Source organism: Chiroxiphia lanceolata, chromosome 26 (assembly GCF_009829145.1).
Source record: "Chiroxiphia lanceolata isolate bChiLan1 chromosome 26, bChiLan1.pri, whole genome shotgun sequence".
Lineage (NCBI taxonomy): Eukaryota > Metazoa > Chordata > Aves > Passeriformes > Pipridae > Chiroxiphia > Chiroxiphia lanceolata.
This window is the reverse complement of record NC_045662.1, coordinates 5,910,295-5,927,694: the sequence shown is the minus strand read 5'-3', so window position 1 is coordinate 5,927,694 and position 17,400 is coordinate 5,910,295. Positions and strand designations below refer to the sequence as shown.

The window sequence follows — 17,400 nt, the reverse complement described above, 5'->3', positions numbered from 1 at the left end:
TTTACCGCGGGCCGCCACTCTTTTCATTAGCGCCCAATAATGTTTACCATCGAAGCGCGCATAAAATAAATTAAAGCAATTAAACGCGGGGAAGAGGGGGGGGGTGGGGGTAAAAAAAAAATAAAAAAAAAATAAAAAAAATCAACCACGCCGAACAAAAGGCGAGGAAATTTAAGCATCATCCGCCGCCCTCCCACCGCTGTTTATTTATTTACATCGCAGTAAAGACGCGGATCCTCCCGCGGAGGCTCCAGGTAATTTACTCCGAGATGCCCAGGGAAGGGGGGGAAAAAAAAAAGGGAGAGGCTCTGGAAGGATTTGGCGGTGGCAGCTTCCCACCTTTCCCCTTCCTTCCCTCCTTCCCTCCCTGATTTTCTCCCCCCCCCCGCCCCGATGTCTCCACGCCCCGAGTGAAGGCGCGCGGCGCGTCCTCGAGCAGGTTTTTTGCCCAAAATGAAGGTGCCACGTCAAAGCTCCCGGATCCCAATTCTGGGAAGCCCCGTTATTCAAGAGCAGCCGCTCCCGGGGCTTTTTTTTTTTTTGGCGCCCCGAAATTCCCACTCGAAGGGAAAATAAGGGAAATATTCCTTTTTTTTTTTTTTTTCCCCCTTGGTGCAGGCGCTTGGAGGGAGCGCTGGGTGCGCAGCGCGGAGGAGGAGGAGGAGGAGGAGGAGGAAGGGGGGGGAATAGAAGCGATTCCAGAAATTTCCCGCCCCCCCCTCCCACTCCTGGACCTCTGCGGTGGGGGGGGGGCGAGCAGGAATTGGGGGAGAATTCCAAGGAAAAAAAGGCGAAGCGGGTGGTGCCGGCGGGATAAAGGCAGGGCGGGGGTGGATGGGTGGGGTGACCCACCTTGGCGGGGCACCCCCCGCACCCCACCCCGAGCTGGCCTGGGGGTCCCCGGGGGGGGGTTTTTGGCCGTGGGGAGCCCGGGAGGGACGAACCCCTCGGGCTCCGCTGTGCCCGGGGCACGGGCACCCCAACCTCGCTTTTATTGCCTTTATTTCCCTCTCCCCCCCCTCCCCGAAACCTCCTAATTGCCCCTTTCGACAGAAAGGATCCCAACGGCGCGGAAAAAAAAAAAAAAAAAGGGGAGAACCATCCAAAATCGCGGCGAACCCCACTGTTTTACTGTGCTTTTCCTCGTTTAAAAGCCAACCCAAACCTCAAGCTCTTTATTCTGGGGGGGCTCTTATTGTTCATAGAGCGAGGAGATATTCGATTATTTCTCTCCAACGCTCCTTCTCCCCCCCCCCCTCCCAAGGAACGGTGGGGAGGGGGGGGGTAAAAAAAAATCCCCGAACCCCTTTTCCTATTCCTTTATTTTTGTGTTAAAAAAAAAAAAAAAAAAAAAAGAAGATGGCGGCTAAGAAAAAGACTGCTGTTAAACCGGTCATGAAGAAATGCAATAAATTCCTTGTTGTTTTATGAAAATTTACAACTTTGTGATAGAACTTTATGAGTGGCTGGGTTCTGGGATTGGCCAGAGCCGGTCATGTGGACTGCTAACCGTGAACATGAACTTTTTATTATTTCCCATGTGGTTATATTGCACCATTCTTCTGTCCGCTGCACCTTGGGTCGGATCAGTGTCCTCTATAGGGCTCTCGCCTCTTTACATTTTTTTACTTTTGTGTATAAGCTCGGTAGGGCTAAAACAGGGCAGAGAGGGGAGGGGGGGGCCGCCTGCACACACAGCCACACGCACGCGGAGACACCCGCCCTCCGCGCACACACGCGCCGAGCTAAACACTTAGAGAGGATTTTTTTGTTTAATTATTATTATTATTATTATTACCGTTATTTTTTTTTTTTTTTTTAAAGAGAGAGAGAGAGAAAAAAAAAAAAAATTTCCTCCGTTAATTCGCCCGCTGCTTTGGAATCTCAGTAATAATGGAAGGGCAGAGGAGATTCTGGACGGAGTGGAGGCGATCATTTTTCAAAGAGGGAAGTTGCTCCATTTTCTATGCAAATGACAGAAATGCAAGAAGCTCTCACAAGTCAGAGAGGCGACCGACGGCTCTCAGGTTGGGACAATATTTGTCAGCCAAACAGATAAGCAAACGCTGTCTCTCCCTCCCTAAATATTTTACCTTATGCCGCAGAAACGGACGTCAAAAGGTAAGGGAATCGCGCGTTTCTCTTCGTTTAATTTTTTTTCTTTTTCTTTCCTTGGAGAAAACGCGTTTGTCAAGATGCTTTTTCTGGTTCCTTCCCCATCTCCTTCTGCCCGGGGAGGGGGGGGGAGAGAAAGAAAAGGGTGGGGTGATGAAGAAGGGAGGCACTGGAAGAAATTTGGGCTGGTGGAAATCTGTTTGAGCGCCGTTTTTCCCCGGAAAATGTGTAACGTAAAGGTGAGGGAGAGAGGGAAGGGGGAGAGAAAGGAGAATGGAAGAAAGGGGAGAGAAAGAAACGGAGAGAAGGAGAGAAAGAAACAGCGAAAGAAAATAGGAAAATACGAGAAAGAACGGAAAAGAGGCGGGAGCAGAGGGGGGAAATGCAAGAAGGGAAATAAGAAAGAGAAAGAAGACTGAAATAACGGTCTGGGGAGGATAAAAATGAAGCCTGTGAGGTCACCTGGAGACAGTAGACTTGGACTGAAGGGCTTTGCAGCAGCTCGGTGACGGAGGCTTTTAGAGAGCGCCTTTAAAAAAATACCAAACCCTTTGTGGGCAGTTGTCGCGTTTTATTTTGTTCCCCCTCGCAGAATCTCTTGCCAGTTTTGCCTGTCGTGAGGCGAGCCCAGTAATTTGGCGAAGTTTGCGTGGAAGCCAGTTGGGTTTTGCGTTGCTCTCCAGGGTCGTTATTACGTGGGTGGTTTCTTCGGCGAGGGCAGCTCGCGCCAGTCCTCGGAACTGAGCTTCTGGAAATTAGGGGGTAAAAAAAAAAAAAAAAGAAAGAAACACAAACAAAAAAAAATAAAACCGCGAATTAAAAAAAAAAAAAAAAAAGAGAAAAAAATAATAATAAGAATGAAGCCAACCCAGAGCGCAGCGCTCTCATTGTAATTTTTTTTTTTAACTCCCAAATGAAGCTGACGTTGCGATGCAATAAAACCTCCTCGTATTTAATTGCTTTCTGCAGTGTTAAGGGGCTTTACGGCTTTCCCGACCGGAATACCGGCTTGGGTTTCAGCCCCGCGGTGTGTCGGGGCTTTTCCACGCCGGGTTATGTGCAAATCTCCCTCTCCTTTCCTGTCTGATACCTTAACGTTTGCCTTCCTCTAGGAAAATATTATTCCGGAGATGCCCGTCATTTTAAATGTCTTTTTTCTTTTTTTTTTTTTTTTCTTTCGCAATATTTCAATATATTTTGAAATGTAGAACTAATTGCTACCGTTACGAGGTGATTTTTAAATGAGATAATGTAAGAGCCTGTGCGTGTGAAGCGAGATTGAGCAAGAGGAGATTCATTACTTAAGCATAAACCATTTTATGACGTGACGATTTATCTCATCTAAACTGACTGCGCCTGAATATTGTGCGGACAAGAGTAAATGATCGCGAGCCGTGGAAGTAATAAACAGAAAGACATTTTTAAAAGCCATTTCTTCCCGAACCTGTTACATTTTTCATCAATCACGGGGCGGAAAAAAAAAAAAAAAAAGAACGCGGGTTCAACCTCCTGTTCTCCCTTTTCCCTCCCCGATCTCTCCTCGCTCGGGTTTTTCTCTTTCCTATTCGTAAAGGGAGGGGAGGGGGGGGATTAGAAATCAATAATTTAGTTTGTAAACCTGGCTCGGAAACGCTTTTGTGCCGGTTTTATGCCGGGCAACCACTTGTGGAAACCGCGCACCTCGGTGCGGGCGGGACGGGGCCACCGGGAAACCTCCGCGTCGGATGGTTACCGGGGGGGGTCTGAACTGCTCCCGGCCGGTCTCCCCTCCTGTTTTGCGCAGGAAAAGGGAATAAGAAGGGCAGAAAGGGCGGGCAGACCCCCCCCTTTCGCGCCTTTCCCCCCCCCCCGGTGCCGCCGCCGCCGCCGCGCTGCGGGATCGCCCATTCCCCGCCGTCTGCTGCCATCTACCGTCGGCGGGCGAAGGCTCCCGGGGGGCTCCCCCGCAGCCCCTGCCCCGCCGGGGGGGTCCCTGCCCCTCCAGGGGGGGTCCCTGCCCCACCGGGCCTCCCCTCTCCCCGCAGCGCGGCCCCCCCGGCGAAGCGCGGCCGCGGGACGCGCCTCTTTTTAGGCGGGGAAATGCGGGAAGGGAGGGATGGACGGAGGGATGGAGGGATGGAGGGAGGGATGGAGGGATGGACGGAGGGATGGAGGGATGGACGGAGGGATGGAGGGATGGAGGGATGGATGGAGGGATGGAGGGATGGAGGGATGGATGGAGGGATGGAGGGATGGATGGATGGACCTTATCCACAGGCTGAAAGCGCCTGGGAATACACCCAGAGGATGCGCTGAGATGGGGGCGTCTGATGCGTCTCTCTCTGTCCCAAATCTATCCATCGCCTCCCATCCGTCCGTCCGTCCGTCCATCCATCCGTCCAGCCGTGTGCGCGCCCACGGGGGATGAAAGGTGCCCGCTCGGGGGCTGCTGGGCGCGAACACGAGAGGAGAGATGCATCTCTACAGCCCCCCCCAGGCTGTCCCAAATCTATCCATCGCCTCCCATCCATCCATCCATCCATCCATCCATCCGTCCGTCCATCCGTCCATCCGTCCGTGTGCGCGCCCACGGGCGATGCCAGGTGCCCTCTCGGGGGTTGTCGGGCGCGGACACGAGCGGAGCTGTTGGAAAAGGCGCTGGGATGGTGACGCGCGAGCCCCCGGGGGGGGTTTTGTCGGTGCGTGTGGAGGTGGCGGGGGCGGCTCGGCAGAAAAGGCGGAGAGGAGCTTTTATTTCTTTATTGCTCGCGGGGGTCATTTCGCCGGGGGGCTGGAAAAGATACGTCAGGGCGCGGCCGCGGGGGTGAGGTGGTTGCCGGGGAAGGCGCTGGGAGCAGAGGCAGACGACGGATCACTTTTAAGTTACTGTAGGCTTTGAAGGGACAATGCGCGTCTGTTATTTTAAAAGGTTTCTCTCTCTCTCTCTCTCTCTCTCTCTCCCTCCCTCCCTCTCGCTTTTCTCCCTCTCGTTTTCTCCTTCTGCCACACAGTTTCCTGGCAACTGTTTACGTCTAGACTAGAGGCATTTTCTCGAAGAAAGTGAGATGTCCAGGGACTATGTGAAAAAAAAAAAAAAAAAAGGAAAAAAAAGTTTCTCTCTTTTGACCAGCAACAGTCATGATTAACTTGTTCCATGCTGTAATTCCCAACACCCCCCAGCACTCGCTTCCCGCATTACATGATCCGTCTCGCCTTTTCCTCTCCTTCTCCCTGCTTTCCCCACATTATCTGACCAGCAGCCCCCCTTTCCCCTTCCCGGGAGCTGCTTTCGCGGAAATATTTGGGTCTGGGTGCGTTTTGACTCCCTCAGTGTCCCTCTCTCCCTCCGGCCTCCCCCTCCTCTCCTCCACCTCCTCCCCTCTTTTTTCCCCCTTTTTGTTAATAATTAGCCGCACTCTTTAATGGAACAATGGTAGATTATTATTGCTCCTTTTCAAAGCTCCCATTAACAAGGTTATTATGCGCTGCACGGGAAGTCAGGTAAATTAAACTTGCGTTGCTGGAAATTAAGTTTCAGGCGGTTTCGCGCGGGGAGAGCGCGGATTTTTTTACACCTTCGGGGGTCATTGTTTTAAATACTCCAGCCCTGCAGCTCATGGCTCCGTCGGGTTTATTTTCCGATGTGATTTTGGGCGTGCATGAGCATTACAGGGGAGGCTTCACTGCCGCCAATGGCTTTCTATGTCTGAGTTCCAAGAACAAGGGGTTTTTTCAAGTGTTTTCCTGGTGTTGGCTTGACTTTATGGCTGCAATAAGTCCCTCGGTAGGGAAACCCCCGCTGTGTTCTCACTTCAGAAGGATCGGCAATTCCAACTCCCCATGAAAAAAAGGAGAGTTTCATTTTTTATTGGAACCAACTGCACTGAACTTTTTACCAAGTTCTCAGCGGCTTTAGCTCTCAGACAAGCAGCGCTCTGTTCTGTTTGCATTTCGAAATATTTGGGTGTTGTTTTAATCCCCTCATCTATCTGCCTGGCTCTGCTCGGTGGGCTCGATCTCCGCCGGCCAGAACAGCCAGGCGACAAAAAGTGGGACCTTCCCGAGCGGAGAACGGGGGTTGTACACGTCGTAAATACTTCTCTTTATCTTTATTTACACCCTGGCAGCTGAGTGATGTCTGTCAGGAGGGGAAAGCAGTTCAGTGTGTTCGACCACCTTCTGCTGCGTCCCGAGAGTTCCCCGCTTTATGGCTCCTTCTCAGCAAACCTGGCGCCTGGTTTTTGGGGAGATGAGGCCAAAAATTGAGGAAAGATGCGCCCGTCGGTGCCCTCAAAGAGCGGTGGAACTTAAGGGCTACTGTCTGAGCTGGCTTCAACCGTTATTGCTCCTGTCTGTCTCCCTCCCGGCTGAGCTGGGGCTGGAGGCGTCCAAAGAAAATACATTCGCAAAATCGCTCTCAGATTAACTTGGGACCTCAGGCGGGAGGGCGCCTGTTAAACAACTACACCAATAACCCGGGGGGTTTGTATTTTACATTTCGCTTGTAAAAGCTGCCGAACCGGGAGTGGAAACCGGGTCTGCGCTTAAAACATTCAATTCTCGGAGATTTAGTGCGGTTTAAGACCTCCGCTCGTATTTACATGTATCATAGGTGGCAAATCAATTAGACCGCGGGCCTGACCCTCCGGAAGATGAAAACTGGGACAGGCTTTGGGTTTGTTGTTTGGGTTTTTTTTTTTTTTTTTCCCACGTTGGGAACCAGGTTTTCTTTTTAAACTCCCCCAAATAACCACTTATAGGGGCGTCCTTCTAGGAGGAAAGGTGGTTTTTTTTATCTATAGCGCATCTAAGGTGTCAGCAATAAGCGATTAGCAAGCGGCCACCCTCGATTGGAGCATTTTAATTTTCTTTTAAAATACTGACCGTCAAACCACGCAAAGCGCCTGTTTCAACCGCGAATTACGGCAACAAGCAGCGTTGGGCTCGGGGGGTACGAGATTCCCCCCTCCCAAAACTATTTGGAGGGACGCGTTTGCGGAGCAATCGCGAGAAGTGGGAGAAAACATGAGAGCGAACATTTTCAGCGGATGTACTCACGCGTCGAGCTATCGGGACATCCCATTTCTTTGCCCAAAAAATTTGCATGCGGGGCTGCTCCTGCCAGATAATCGCCGGGTTTGCAGAGCTACAAATATTGCGTAACTCTCTAATCAGATGTGGGAGCTGTTCGGCTCCTGCAAAGCAGGAAACTTCAGGCTCTCAGCAGAGCTTTTCTCCTTTTTTTTTTTTTTTTCTCCTTCTTCTCTAGTCATCGTTCCCTTTCAATCTCACTTTTTTTTTCTTTTCCCCCTCACATGCCAATAAAGCAGATCTACGTAAGTTTGGGTCCGTTCCATACACAAAGGGAAACTCTGCAAGAACAAATACGAAAGATATCAGTCAGAGAGGGGGGTGGAGGGTGGAAAACTACTTCCTTTGCATGTTATTTCCTTGAATTATAAGGATTACGTTTCAGTCGAAATGTTCATTGCAGCCGTGGCATGAAACAATCTTGGCTTTGCTGCTGTAAACACGATGTTTAAAATAAATTAGCTCGTAATAAGATCCCGGTTTCGTAGACACTTAAAGCTCGGTCAGAGGGAGCCGCACTGGCAGCTCTGCAGCCACCACGGAAGATGTGGAATTCTAGATTTGGAGCGCACACGGTCACAGATTCGAGTAGTGGGGAGTGTGTGTTACGAGGCGTCTTTTCCACCGCGCTCACACCCGACAGACAGACGGTCACAAATTCGGACAGGAAACAAACCCTTGATAAAACGCCCATGAGCGGGGTGGGACGGTCCTGGGGGCGATTTAGGTGGGTTTTTTCGGTTTGGTTTTGTCTTCCCGCGCCACGACTTTTGATTTTTTCCCCCCTGGAAAATATAAAGCGGGCGGCGAGCAGGGCTGCGGCTCCACCTTGGGCAGCCGAGGAGCTGAGGGGGGGATGCGCAGGTAGAGAGAGCAAAGCCCATCTCTGGCCAGCGAATCCGGCAGAACCCGGAGCAAAGTGGAGCTTTTCGGGTGGGTGGCCGGGCATGGCTCGAGACTTTCGGCGCTGTCCTTTCCAGCCTTTGAACTTTGCAAAAAGAGGTGTTTTGGGGGGGACGGGCGGGCTCAGAGGGGGGGGGATGCAAACCCTGCGCACCTCCGAGGCACCGTCGCGGCGCAGCTTTCCCCTCGATAAAAAAACCCCCACGGCCACCTCGAGCGGTAACAATCAATAAACTCGGCTTTAGACCGTAACCCAAGGCTCTATTTTAGTCGTAAAAGGTCGGGGCATAGATTTGGTATTAGCAAAAAAACGCAAGAGGGCACAATGCGGTGCCGGACACCGGAGGAGAGCGGGATTTAGCAAAGGAGAAAGGAAATACTTCGATTTTCCATTTATCTTCCGAATGCGGAGCTGTGGCAGAAACAAGAAAGGGGAAAGATGCGATGGATGCAAAGGGAAGGTTGGGTTCAATCGAGCGCAGCTTTCCTGAGCAGGGAGTGCTAATCTGTGGCAATTAGACAAGCACGAACCGAAATAAGTTGTCAAAACCGCTTTCTTCCCATCCAGCAAATCTAACTCAATCAACCCGGCGGGATCTCCTCCTCGCAAAGTTCGCGCAAAAAACTTTTTTATTTCACTTATTTTCCTTCCCCTCACCCCCCATCTCCTGTTTTATTTAACTCTGGCGAAGCACCCGGACATTTTAGGACGATTTGCGAACACGAGGGGGTTTTTAAGTTTTCCGAATGCAAATAATTAACTTCCCCCCCCCCCCCCCGGCCCCCCCGTCCGCGTTCTATACGTGTAAATATATATATATACATCGCTGCCGGGCGCTCGCACACCCCCGCGCCGAGCTCCGGGGGAGGGAGGAAGGGAGGGAGGGGAGGGGAGGGGGGGGTGGAAAACACACGTTTATTTATTTATGAAGCTCCGAGCGCGCCGGGAATGTTTCTTTCGGCAGATATTATATATTTGGTTAAGGGGGTGCATTTCTGTTGTTTAAAAGGGAGGGAAAAGGGGGTGGATGGTTTGTTCTTAGGGTCCCTGGTGCAATCTCAGCTCCTCATGGGTGCTATTTTGCAACCTCAGGCGCCTGCTATTGGTCAGCCCATGATCAGATGGTTGTATTTCCTTGTGTCCCTCGCTGGCACCACGCCATCTCCCTTCAGCTAAAACCCAATCTCCGATATACTACTAATAGCTAAACCACTTGGACTATAAAACACAACAAATCATAAAGCCGGGAAAGGACGGAGAGGCTCCTTCCAATGAGTTCTTATTTTGTCAACTCGACCTTCCCGGTGAGTCTGGCGGCGGGGCAGGAGCCCTTCCTGGGACAGATCCCGCTCTATCCCTCGGGCTATGCGGATCCTTTGAGGCACTACCCCAGCACCTACGGAGCCACGGGCGTCCAGGAGAAGGGCTACACCTCCTCTCCTTACTACCAGCAAAACAACGGAGCCTACGGCCGCGGCTCCGCCTGTGACTATGGGGCCGGCGGCTTTTTCAGGGAGAAGGACCCCGCGTGTGCCCCCCCCAGCCTGGACGAGGTGCCCTTCGCCCCCGAGCCGCGCAAGTCGGACTGCGCGCAGAGCAAAACTGTGTTCGGAGAGAGCGAGGAGCAAAAGTGTTCCGCCCCGGTTTACCCCTGGATGCAGCGGATGAACTCTTGCAATAGTGAGTTTACTCTTTTACAGAAATAAATACATCAATCTCCTCCCCCCCTTTCTTATTTGTTAACCGCCAGAGAGAGAGAGAGAGCGAGCGAGGGAAGCAGGAATAAGGTTCACTTTAGAGCCCAAACTTCCAGCGGGGAACTTGGGAGACACGAGAGGCTCCAACTTGCTCCTGACACGCACCAAAACTTCCCACCGCCGGAGTATTTTCTCCCAGCGACCCCCCCCCGAGCTAAAAACTTTGCCCCGTATTTAAATCCCAATATAGTATTTCTTCCCCCCCCCCTTTTTTTTTTCTCTTTTCCACATTCCAGTTTGCGTGTCACTCAGCTACAACGATTTGTCTCTGTCTTTCCCCCACACGCACAGGGAGATATCTTTTCTAAATCAGATCTGGATGACTTTACACACACACGGACCCACGCCCCCACGCAGCTCCCTCTCTCGCTGGCTGCCCGACCCGGAGTTAAATGATATAAAAAGTGTTTAAATACGTGAAGGGAGACGGTTACATTTTTAATGAAATTCGCACGTAATGAAAAGTCTGCCCGGGAAGGATTTTTTTTTTCCCCCCTGGTGATATATGACTTCTTTAAGTGCTGTTTCCTCAATCAGAATTAAAAAAAAAAAACCCAACCAACCAAACAACAACAACCAAAACAACTGGGGGGGGGGAGAGGGGAGAGAGAAAAATAATAGAGGCTCACTACCCTCCTTCCCATGTTGAGATGCATTTGTTGCCTTTTAAGTTCCAAATTGATGTCCATTAGCGCAGGGACATAAAGTGTTGTGTCCTCTTTAATGCGGAGTTTGGGCAGATCGATTCACTTCATTATTGCTTAAATGCTCAGATCTATTACAGTTGCCGGCAGGGTGGAAAATAGCGAGGGCGGGCGAGGCGGGGGGGGGAGATGCCGAGAACACCTTGCGATTTTTCATGCCGGAATAAGACAGATCTCGCCCTGTCTCCCCAGCCCGGCGAGCGCAGCCTTAACCCCCCTCCCGGTCGGGGGGACCCTCTCAGGGCTTCGTTTGGAGTTGGCCAAAGCCTTTGGAGGGCAGGGGGGCGAGCGCACAGCCCCGGCCGGCATCCCTGCATCTCGGGGCTCTCCCTTCTTTTCGCTCTCGCGCGTCCTTTATCCCCCTTCTCCTCCCTCCCCTCCCCTCCCTATCTCCCCCTAGTTTTTCCCCTCTATTTGTCTCCTCCGTGTCTCCTATTTGTCTCCCGGTTTTGTTTCCCGCGGGTGTCCCAGGTTCTTCCTTCGGGCCCAGCGGCCGTCGAGGCCGCCAGACCTACACCCGCTACCAGACGCTGGAGCTGGAGAAGGAATTCCACTTCAACCGCTACCTGACCCGGCGCCGGCGGATCGAGATCGCGCACTCCCTGTGCCTGACCGAGCGGCAGATCAAAATCTGGTTCCAGAACCGCCGCATGAAGTGGAAAAAAGAGAACAAACTGCTCAACTCCTCGCAGCTCAGCGCCGAGGAGGAGGAGGAGAAAACGGCGGAGTGAAAGGATTATTTAAAAGCACACAAAAAAAAAAAAAAAAAAAAAAAAGAAAAAAAAAAGGGGAGAAATTCGGGAGTGAGTGAGGGAGTGTGAGAGCCGAGAGGATGAGGGGGGTGTGGGCTGGCTGCGGGGACAGGGGGAACCTGCGCGTTGGTGGGACAAGCCCTCTGCAGCAGAAAGTTTGGGCCACCAATGCCATGGACTCGTATTCCCAGTCGTGTCCAGCAAAAAAAAAAAAAAATCAGGCTTCTAGTCGCGTTTGGAATATTTTTTTTTTCCCTTCCTAGACCTCCCTTCCCTCCCACTCCGCCCCTCTCCTCCCCCTCGAAATGAAATAATAGTAATAATAATAATTAAAAAGCGAAGAGACGGCGAGAGAAGGAGGGAAAGAAAGGGAAAGAGAAAAGACACAAAAAGAAAAAAAAAAAAAAAAGGACTCCTAGCCGTGTTTCTACCCTTGGTGTCACTGTTAGTAACCTGCTAACTCTTGTATTTAATGGAAGTGCTGCAATATATGTCATTTGGGGTGTTTATTGTCCTAATTTTGTAAAAATGTTTCATGCACGGTCGACATAGGTTTTTGGTTTTGTTTTTTTTTCCTTTATTTTTTTCTCCTTTGGTAAATTAATCAAGCCCTGGGGTCTTTGTAATTAGTTTTGAGGGGTGGTTTTTTTGCCTCTTCTTTTTTTTTTTTTTTTTATGAAAAAGGAAAAATCTACTGAAAAGAACGAGTACTACCTAAAAGGATGCAAAAGCGACCACAGAAAGTTCTATTTTATTAATTTTTTTGTACGTGTTGTGTTTGAAGTTTGTCTTAGGTATGAACATGGAATTCTCTAATAAAAGCGAAGTCTTCGATCTCACGCACAACCCCCCCTGTCATTATTATCGCTTTTATTGTTGTTGTCTTTCCCTTTTCCAGGGGAACTTAAGGAGCAGAGGGTTGTAAAGAAAAGCCTTTTTTCCCTCTGTATGACAATGTCTCCTAATCTGCAAGGACAAGCAACTCCGAGCCCACGGAAGTTACAGTGGAGAGATAAATCTGGTTTTCCCTCTTTTTGTCTAATCTCAAATGGAAGACCTTTCACCAATAGTATTTCCTCGCTGACATTCGGCTTTAGCAGCGCTCTTTTTTCTCGGTACAGTACAAAGAGTTATGACGAAACGCTCTCCATATACATAATAAATCAAGGAAACGGGGCAAAAATATGCTCCCATTTATCTCGCAAAGATACCTAACATTTGCCCGGCATCTTTCAAACATCTGGTCCCTCACTCCATAGCCCCAAATCAAAGCGAAGTGTATGGCAAAAAAAAAAAAAAAATAAAAAAAAATCCGGATTTCCAGGGGATTCGCCCCGAGAAACGAGGAGCTTCCCAGCTCCAGGAATTACAGCGTCCGTTTGAGGTGGTGGGGTGTGGAAAAAAGAAATAAAAATCTAAACCAAATCTAACGAGCTCAAAGAGCGGATTTCTGTTTTCCCTTGGAAAAGCGTTTCCAGCGGCTCCTCGGGAGAGCTGGGACTTCCCCGGGAACGGGACGGGGACCGTCCCTGCTCCGCGCCGAGGAATCTCGTGCGAACAGCGAAACTTTGCCCGGTTGGGGTTTTTTTGGGGGCTTTTTTTGGGGAATGAAACGAAAGGAACCGCTTCTTCCGCCCGGGGATTCAGGACTGAGACCGAGCGAGCAGCGAGGCCGATTTCGGAGCCCGTTTTCTGCAGCTTCGCGGGGGGGAAAAAGGCGACGAAACAGCATCTCCTGCCCTCCCATCCCCTTTTTTCCCCCCTTCTCCCCACCAGAAATACCTATGTATGAATGCATTCCCCCGCGCCACAAGCCGCTCTAATGTCAGTCACTTTTAAAATCAATTCATGCAGAAGCTTCACAGCTGTAGGACATTTACTATTATTGCCACGCTTTTCATTGCCCGTAATTATTATAATTATATGTCACTTTCAATATGGCGCATAATTTCCAATGAGTTGCAGACGAGCACACGAAATTCCTAAACTGCCTCGGAACACAAAAAAAAAAAAAAAAGAAAGAAAGGAAGGAAAGAAGGAGAGAGGAAAAAAAAAAAGAAGAAGAAGGGAAAAAAAAAAAAAGAAAGTAGTGCTTAACAAAGCGCAGCTCTTTCCCAGCGTTTTTCCCACTTTCAGGGTGCTTTTGCTCCCCAGTATTCCTCGCAGGTTAAACAAACGGAAAGGATCAAACACAATGCTGTGCCCAAAGAGGACCTGAAGCGCTCAGGAACAAGAATATCCTAAAAGCAACGTTGTCAACCAGTTCCACCGGCCGGATTTTCCCTCCTTTTCCTTTCTCCCACCTCACCTTCCCCCCTCTTTTTTTGGGGGGGGATTTGTTTTGTTTGTTTTTTTTTTTTTAATTTTTATTTTCCCCTCCAGAATTAAGGTGCGACCTCATCGCTGCCCCCACTCTCAGCGGGCGAGAAACCTCGACTTTTTCCCGGCCACAACCACGCGAAACAGCCCCAAAGCCCCCCCCCCCACTTTCCCTCCCCAACAAGCAGCTCCTCGTTGCCCCCCTACTCCACTGGCACAAGAGAAGAAGACCCTCGCGGCGCCTCATCCCAAACTTCCCCCCCGCTTTTTTTTTTTTAATATAAAAAGGAGGAAATCAAAGAGTTTAATTACAAAAAAAGCCCAGAAGACCCAGGCAGCGGCCAGAACATCACCGCGACCTCCTTCACCACCAGCGGGGGTTTTGTGCCGATTTTTCTTTTTAATTTTTTTTTTTTAATGTGGAAAAAAAAAATAAAAAAGGGGGTGGAGGAGGGGGGGGGAAAGAGGAAAGGCCGGGGATGGTTTTGGGGGTGTCGGGGCCCCCCCGGAGGGGGGTGCAGGTCCCCCCGGTTGCCGGCAGGTGGCGCGGTCCGCCAAGGTGGGGGGCGATGGCGCGCCCGGGGATTTGGGGCGCCCGCGCACCGACTTCGGGCCTAAACCGGCTCCGCGCTCGTCATTATTTGTAACCATAGAGCATGAATTACCTCTTGAGGTCATCAGTGAGAATTTACGACTGGTCAACAAAAGCACGTGATTCCCAAACGCACCCCCCACCCTCCCCCCATATTTGGCCGCGTACATAGCAAAAACGAAGTACAGTGCATCGCTATAATTCATTAATACATCATAAATCGTCAAGCACAGGGTTATAACGACCACGAGCCACAAATCAAGCCCTCCAAAATAACCCAAATGAGCTCTTACTTTGTAAACTCGTTCTCAGGGCGCTACCCAAATGGCCCCGACTATCAGTTACTAAATTATGGGACCGGCAGTTCCATGAACGGTTCTTACAGAGATTCAAGCACCATGCATTCCAGCTCTTATGGCTACAACTACAATGGGATGGACCTTAGCATCAACCGCTCAGCCTCCTCTAGTCACTTTGGGGCTGTGGGGGAGAGCTCCCGCGGTTTCCCTTCTCCAGCTCAGGAGAGCAGGTTTAGACAGGCGTCAAGCTGCTCCTTATCTTCTCCCGACTCCCTTCCCTGCTCCAACAGCGAGAGCCATGGAGGCAAACCCGCCCCGTCCCCCTCCGACCAAGCTACTTCTGCCAGCACCACCAACACAAATTTCACAGAACTAGACGAGACCAGCGCGTCCTCGGGAGCCGACGAGGGCACTCCAATAAGCAGCAGCATCCCCCGAGCGCAGGCAGAGCCCATCGCGACCTCCACGGCAGCGACAGAAGGGCAGGCACCTCAGATATTCCCTTGGATGAGGAAACTTCACATTAGCCATGGTACAGCTACTTCTTTTTCCGTCGTTGTCCTTGTCGTTGTTTATTTTCGCACACCCCCCTCTCTTTTTCTCTCGTGTTTCTTGGGGTTTTTTCTTTCTTTCCCTTTCTCCCCCCCCCTTTTTTTTTTTCCCTCCCCCCCCCCACCCCACTCCCTTTTTTTCCCTCTCCTTCCTTTTATTCGGTGGAGGCGCTTTGATGAGAAACGCAGCTATTTATTGCTTTTGTATTTCTTGCTCTGCTCGCTGCTTTAAAGCTGCCTCTGGCGCCTGGAAGGGAGGGGGCTGGGGGGGCCCCTCGATTTTATTTTAGTTTCGCTATTCTCGCCGCGAAAGGGGCGCTTATTTTAAGCTGGTAGCGCTGTGGGGATGGTGGGAGAAGGTAATTTAAAAATTGAGGCGAGGGGGTGTTCCTTGGGGGTGGGGGGGGAAGGAAAGAATTGACCATTAAAATGGCATTATATGCACAGATGGGTCTCTCGGCCCTTTCCTACTCTTATTTTGCCGGGTGTATTCTTGGCAATCTGCTCTTGACAAAACCCAAATTGCGAGGAGATACACGGGGAATAGCGACCCCCCCCCCTTCCCTTCCCTTCCCCTTCCATTCCCGGTTTTTCTCCTGGAGACAAGAAAGCAGCACCAAACCTGGCGTTCCCTGCAAACAGCCCCACAGACCCCCGGGCAGAGGCGAAAAAGGGAGATTTCAGGCTCTGGCTCCTCCAGTTAAATTATGAATATTGAGTTGGGAATGTCGGTCCTGGAGGGGCCGAGGGTGGGGGGTTTTACACGTGTCTGGGGGTGTGGGAGAAAGAGGAGGCGGGGGGGGGGGTTGTTATTTGGGGAATAAGCAGCTTTCCAAGCTGCAGGAGCAAGGCGAATATTTTACCTCGGTTTAAAAAAAAAAATAAAAATAGTCTTTAAAAAAAAAATAAATTAAAAATTCTAGCAGAAAGCCAAAAACCCAAACCCCGCTGTTGTCCGTGTTATTCAGACATGACTGGACCAGACGGGAAGAGGGCGAGGACAGCGTACACTCGCTACCAGACCCTGGAGTTGGAAAAGGAATTCCACTTCAATAGATATCTCACCCGCAGGAGGAGAATAGAGATCGCTCACGCTCTCTGCCTCTCCGAGCGCCAGATCAAAATCTGGTTCCAGAACAGGAGGATGAAATGGAAGAAGGATAATAAACTGAAAAGCATGAGCTTGGCCTCGGCGGGCAGCGCCTTTCAGCCATAAATTCTAGAGGAGGAATTGTCGAGGAGAAAGAAGAGGAGGCGAGAAGAGAAATCACGTAAATAAATAAATAAAGCGCCGCAGATCTTAGTTCCCGAGTACTGTACAGTGAGGCACCTTCTTTTCGGCATGTTGTTGATATTCTAAAACGACTCGTATGGTACCGTTGTCCCAGGACTGAGTTCATGTCTTGTTCTGTTTTTGGGGGGTTTTTAAAAAAAAAAAAAAAATCTTTTTTTTTTTTTCCTTAATTAAATTTTATTTCCAGATGCTCCTCATGCTCTTGTTGTTCTTCTAAATGTTATGTGTCCGTGCTCTCTTGATGCTTTCTGGAAAGCCAGCATGTGTTCTGTGAGCCCTTTAAATGTTATAACTTATTTATAAATTGAGAACAGATACGATTGTTTGTTTATTTGTTGGGATTTTTTTTTCCCCCCCTCTTTTCTGAGTTTACTGCTTTTGGGGTGAGTTCTTCTCTGCCTAAGCTAAAATCGGGGGTTCCTGCACTACAGTCGCAGGGAAAAAAATAGCCTAAAAAACCAAACAAAAAGGTAAAAAAATGGGGGGGGGAAAGAAAAAAAAAAAAAAAAGAAAAAGAAGCAACTCTTGTATCTCTCTGTCTTAAAATTGTCCAGTCTGTGTTTTAGTCCAAACTTCAGGCCAGGATTTCTAATCCCAGGCTAATTCCGAGACGTACTCTTTTAGACGTGGCTAAACTTCACTATTAAAAGGAGGAAAAAAGAAAAAAATGTATAAAATCGGACCAACAATGGAGTGCTCTGATGTTTGTAAATACTAGAAATATTTCCGATGTGACTAATAGCCGGGTCGTAGTGGGCAGAGTGAATGCAATGTTATGTGTAAAAATGGCATCTGTCATGTCTAGCTGCCTGTTAGTACTTTGCCAATAAGCTTTTTGTATTTGTTTGTAGCTTTACTCGAAGTCAAATAAACGTTTCTCCTACTCACAAAGGCTCCCGGTCGCACTTTATCCCCACGCCCGGAGACCAAAGCCGGGCAGGCGCCTGGCACGGGGCTGGGAGCCCTCGGCAGAGCCGCAGCCTCTCCTGGGCATCCCTGGCAGCTCCCAAACACCCGAATATCCGCATCAAACCCCACCTTTC

At 50.1% G+C, this 17,400-nt stretch overlaps 2 protein-coding genes and 1 long non-coding RNA gene across 4 annotated transcripts in view; 2 read left to right on the top strand and 1 right to left on the bottom strand.

Annotated features, from left to right (window-relative positions):
* Positions 1-2,010: 2,010 nt before the first annotated feature.
* On the top strand, positions 2,011-11,557 carry HOXB6 (homeobox B6). 2 transcript variants are annotated; one of them, XM_032711599.1, is made up of 3 exons: positions 2,011-2,121; positions 9,182-9,769; positions 11,013-11,557. In XM_032711599.1, the coding sequence occupies exons 2-3, from the start codon at positions 9,361-9,363 to the stop codon at positions 11,279-11,281; spliced, it is 678 nt and encodes a 225-aa protein (XP_032567490.1). In that variant the 5' UTR covers positions 2,011-2,121; positions 9,182-9,360; the 3' UTR covers positions 11,282-11,557. The 2 variants fall into 2 exon arrangements, with proteins under 2 accessions (XP_032567490.1, XP_032567491.1); XM_032711600.1 differs by lacking the exon at positions 2,011-2,121 and having other exon boundaries at positions 8,992-9,769; positions 11,022-11,557.
* Positions 2,226-17,400, bottom strand: part of LOC116798904 — a 30,283-nt gene continuing 15,108 nt past the window's right edge. The window contains exons 3-4 of the long non-coding RNA XR_004360962.1: positions 7,153-7,466; positions 2,226-2,863 (exon numbers count right to left, since the gene is read on the bottom strand). This is a non-coding gene — a long non-coding RNA (uncharacterized LOC116798904). The remainder of the gene's footprint in view (positions 2,864-7,152; positions 7,467-17,400) is intronic.
* Positions 14,217-16,843, top strand: HOXB5 (homeobox B5). Its single transcript, XM_032711594.1, has 2 exons — positions 14,217-15,044; positions 16,032-16,843. Exons 1-2 carry the CDS (start codon positions 14,495-14,497, stop codon positions 16,277-16,279), a joined length of 798 nt encoding a protein of 265 aa, XP_032567485.1. The 5' UTR covers positions 14,217-14,494; the 3' UTR covers positions 16,280-16,843.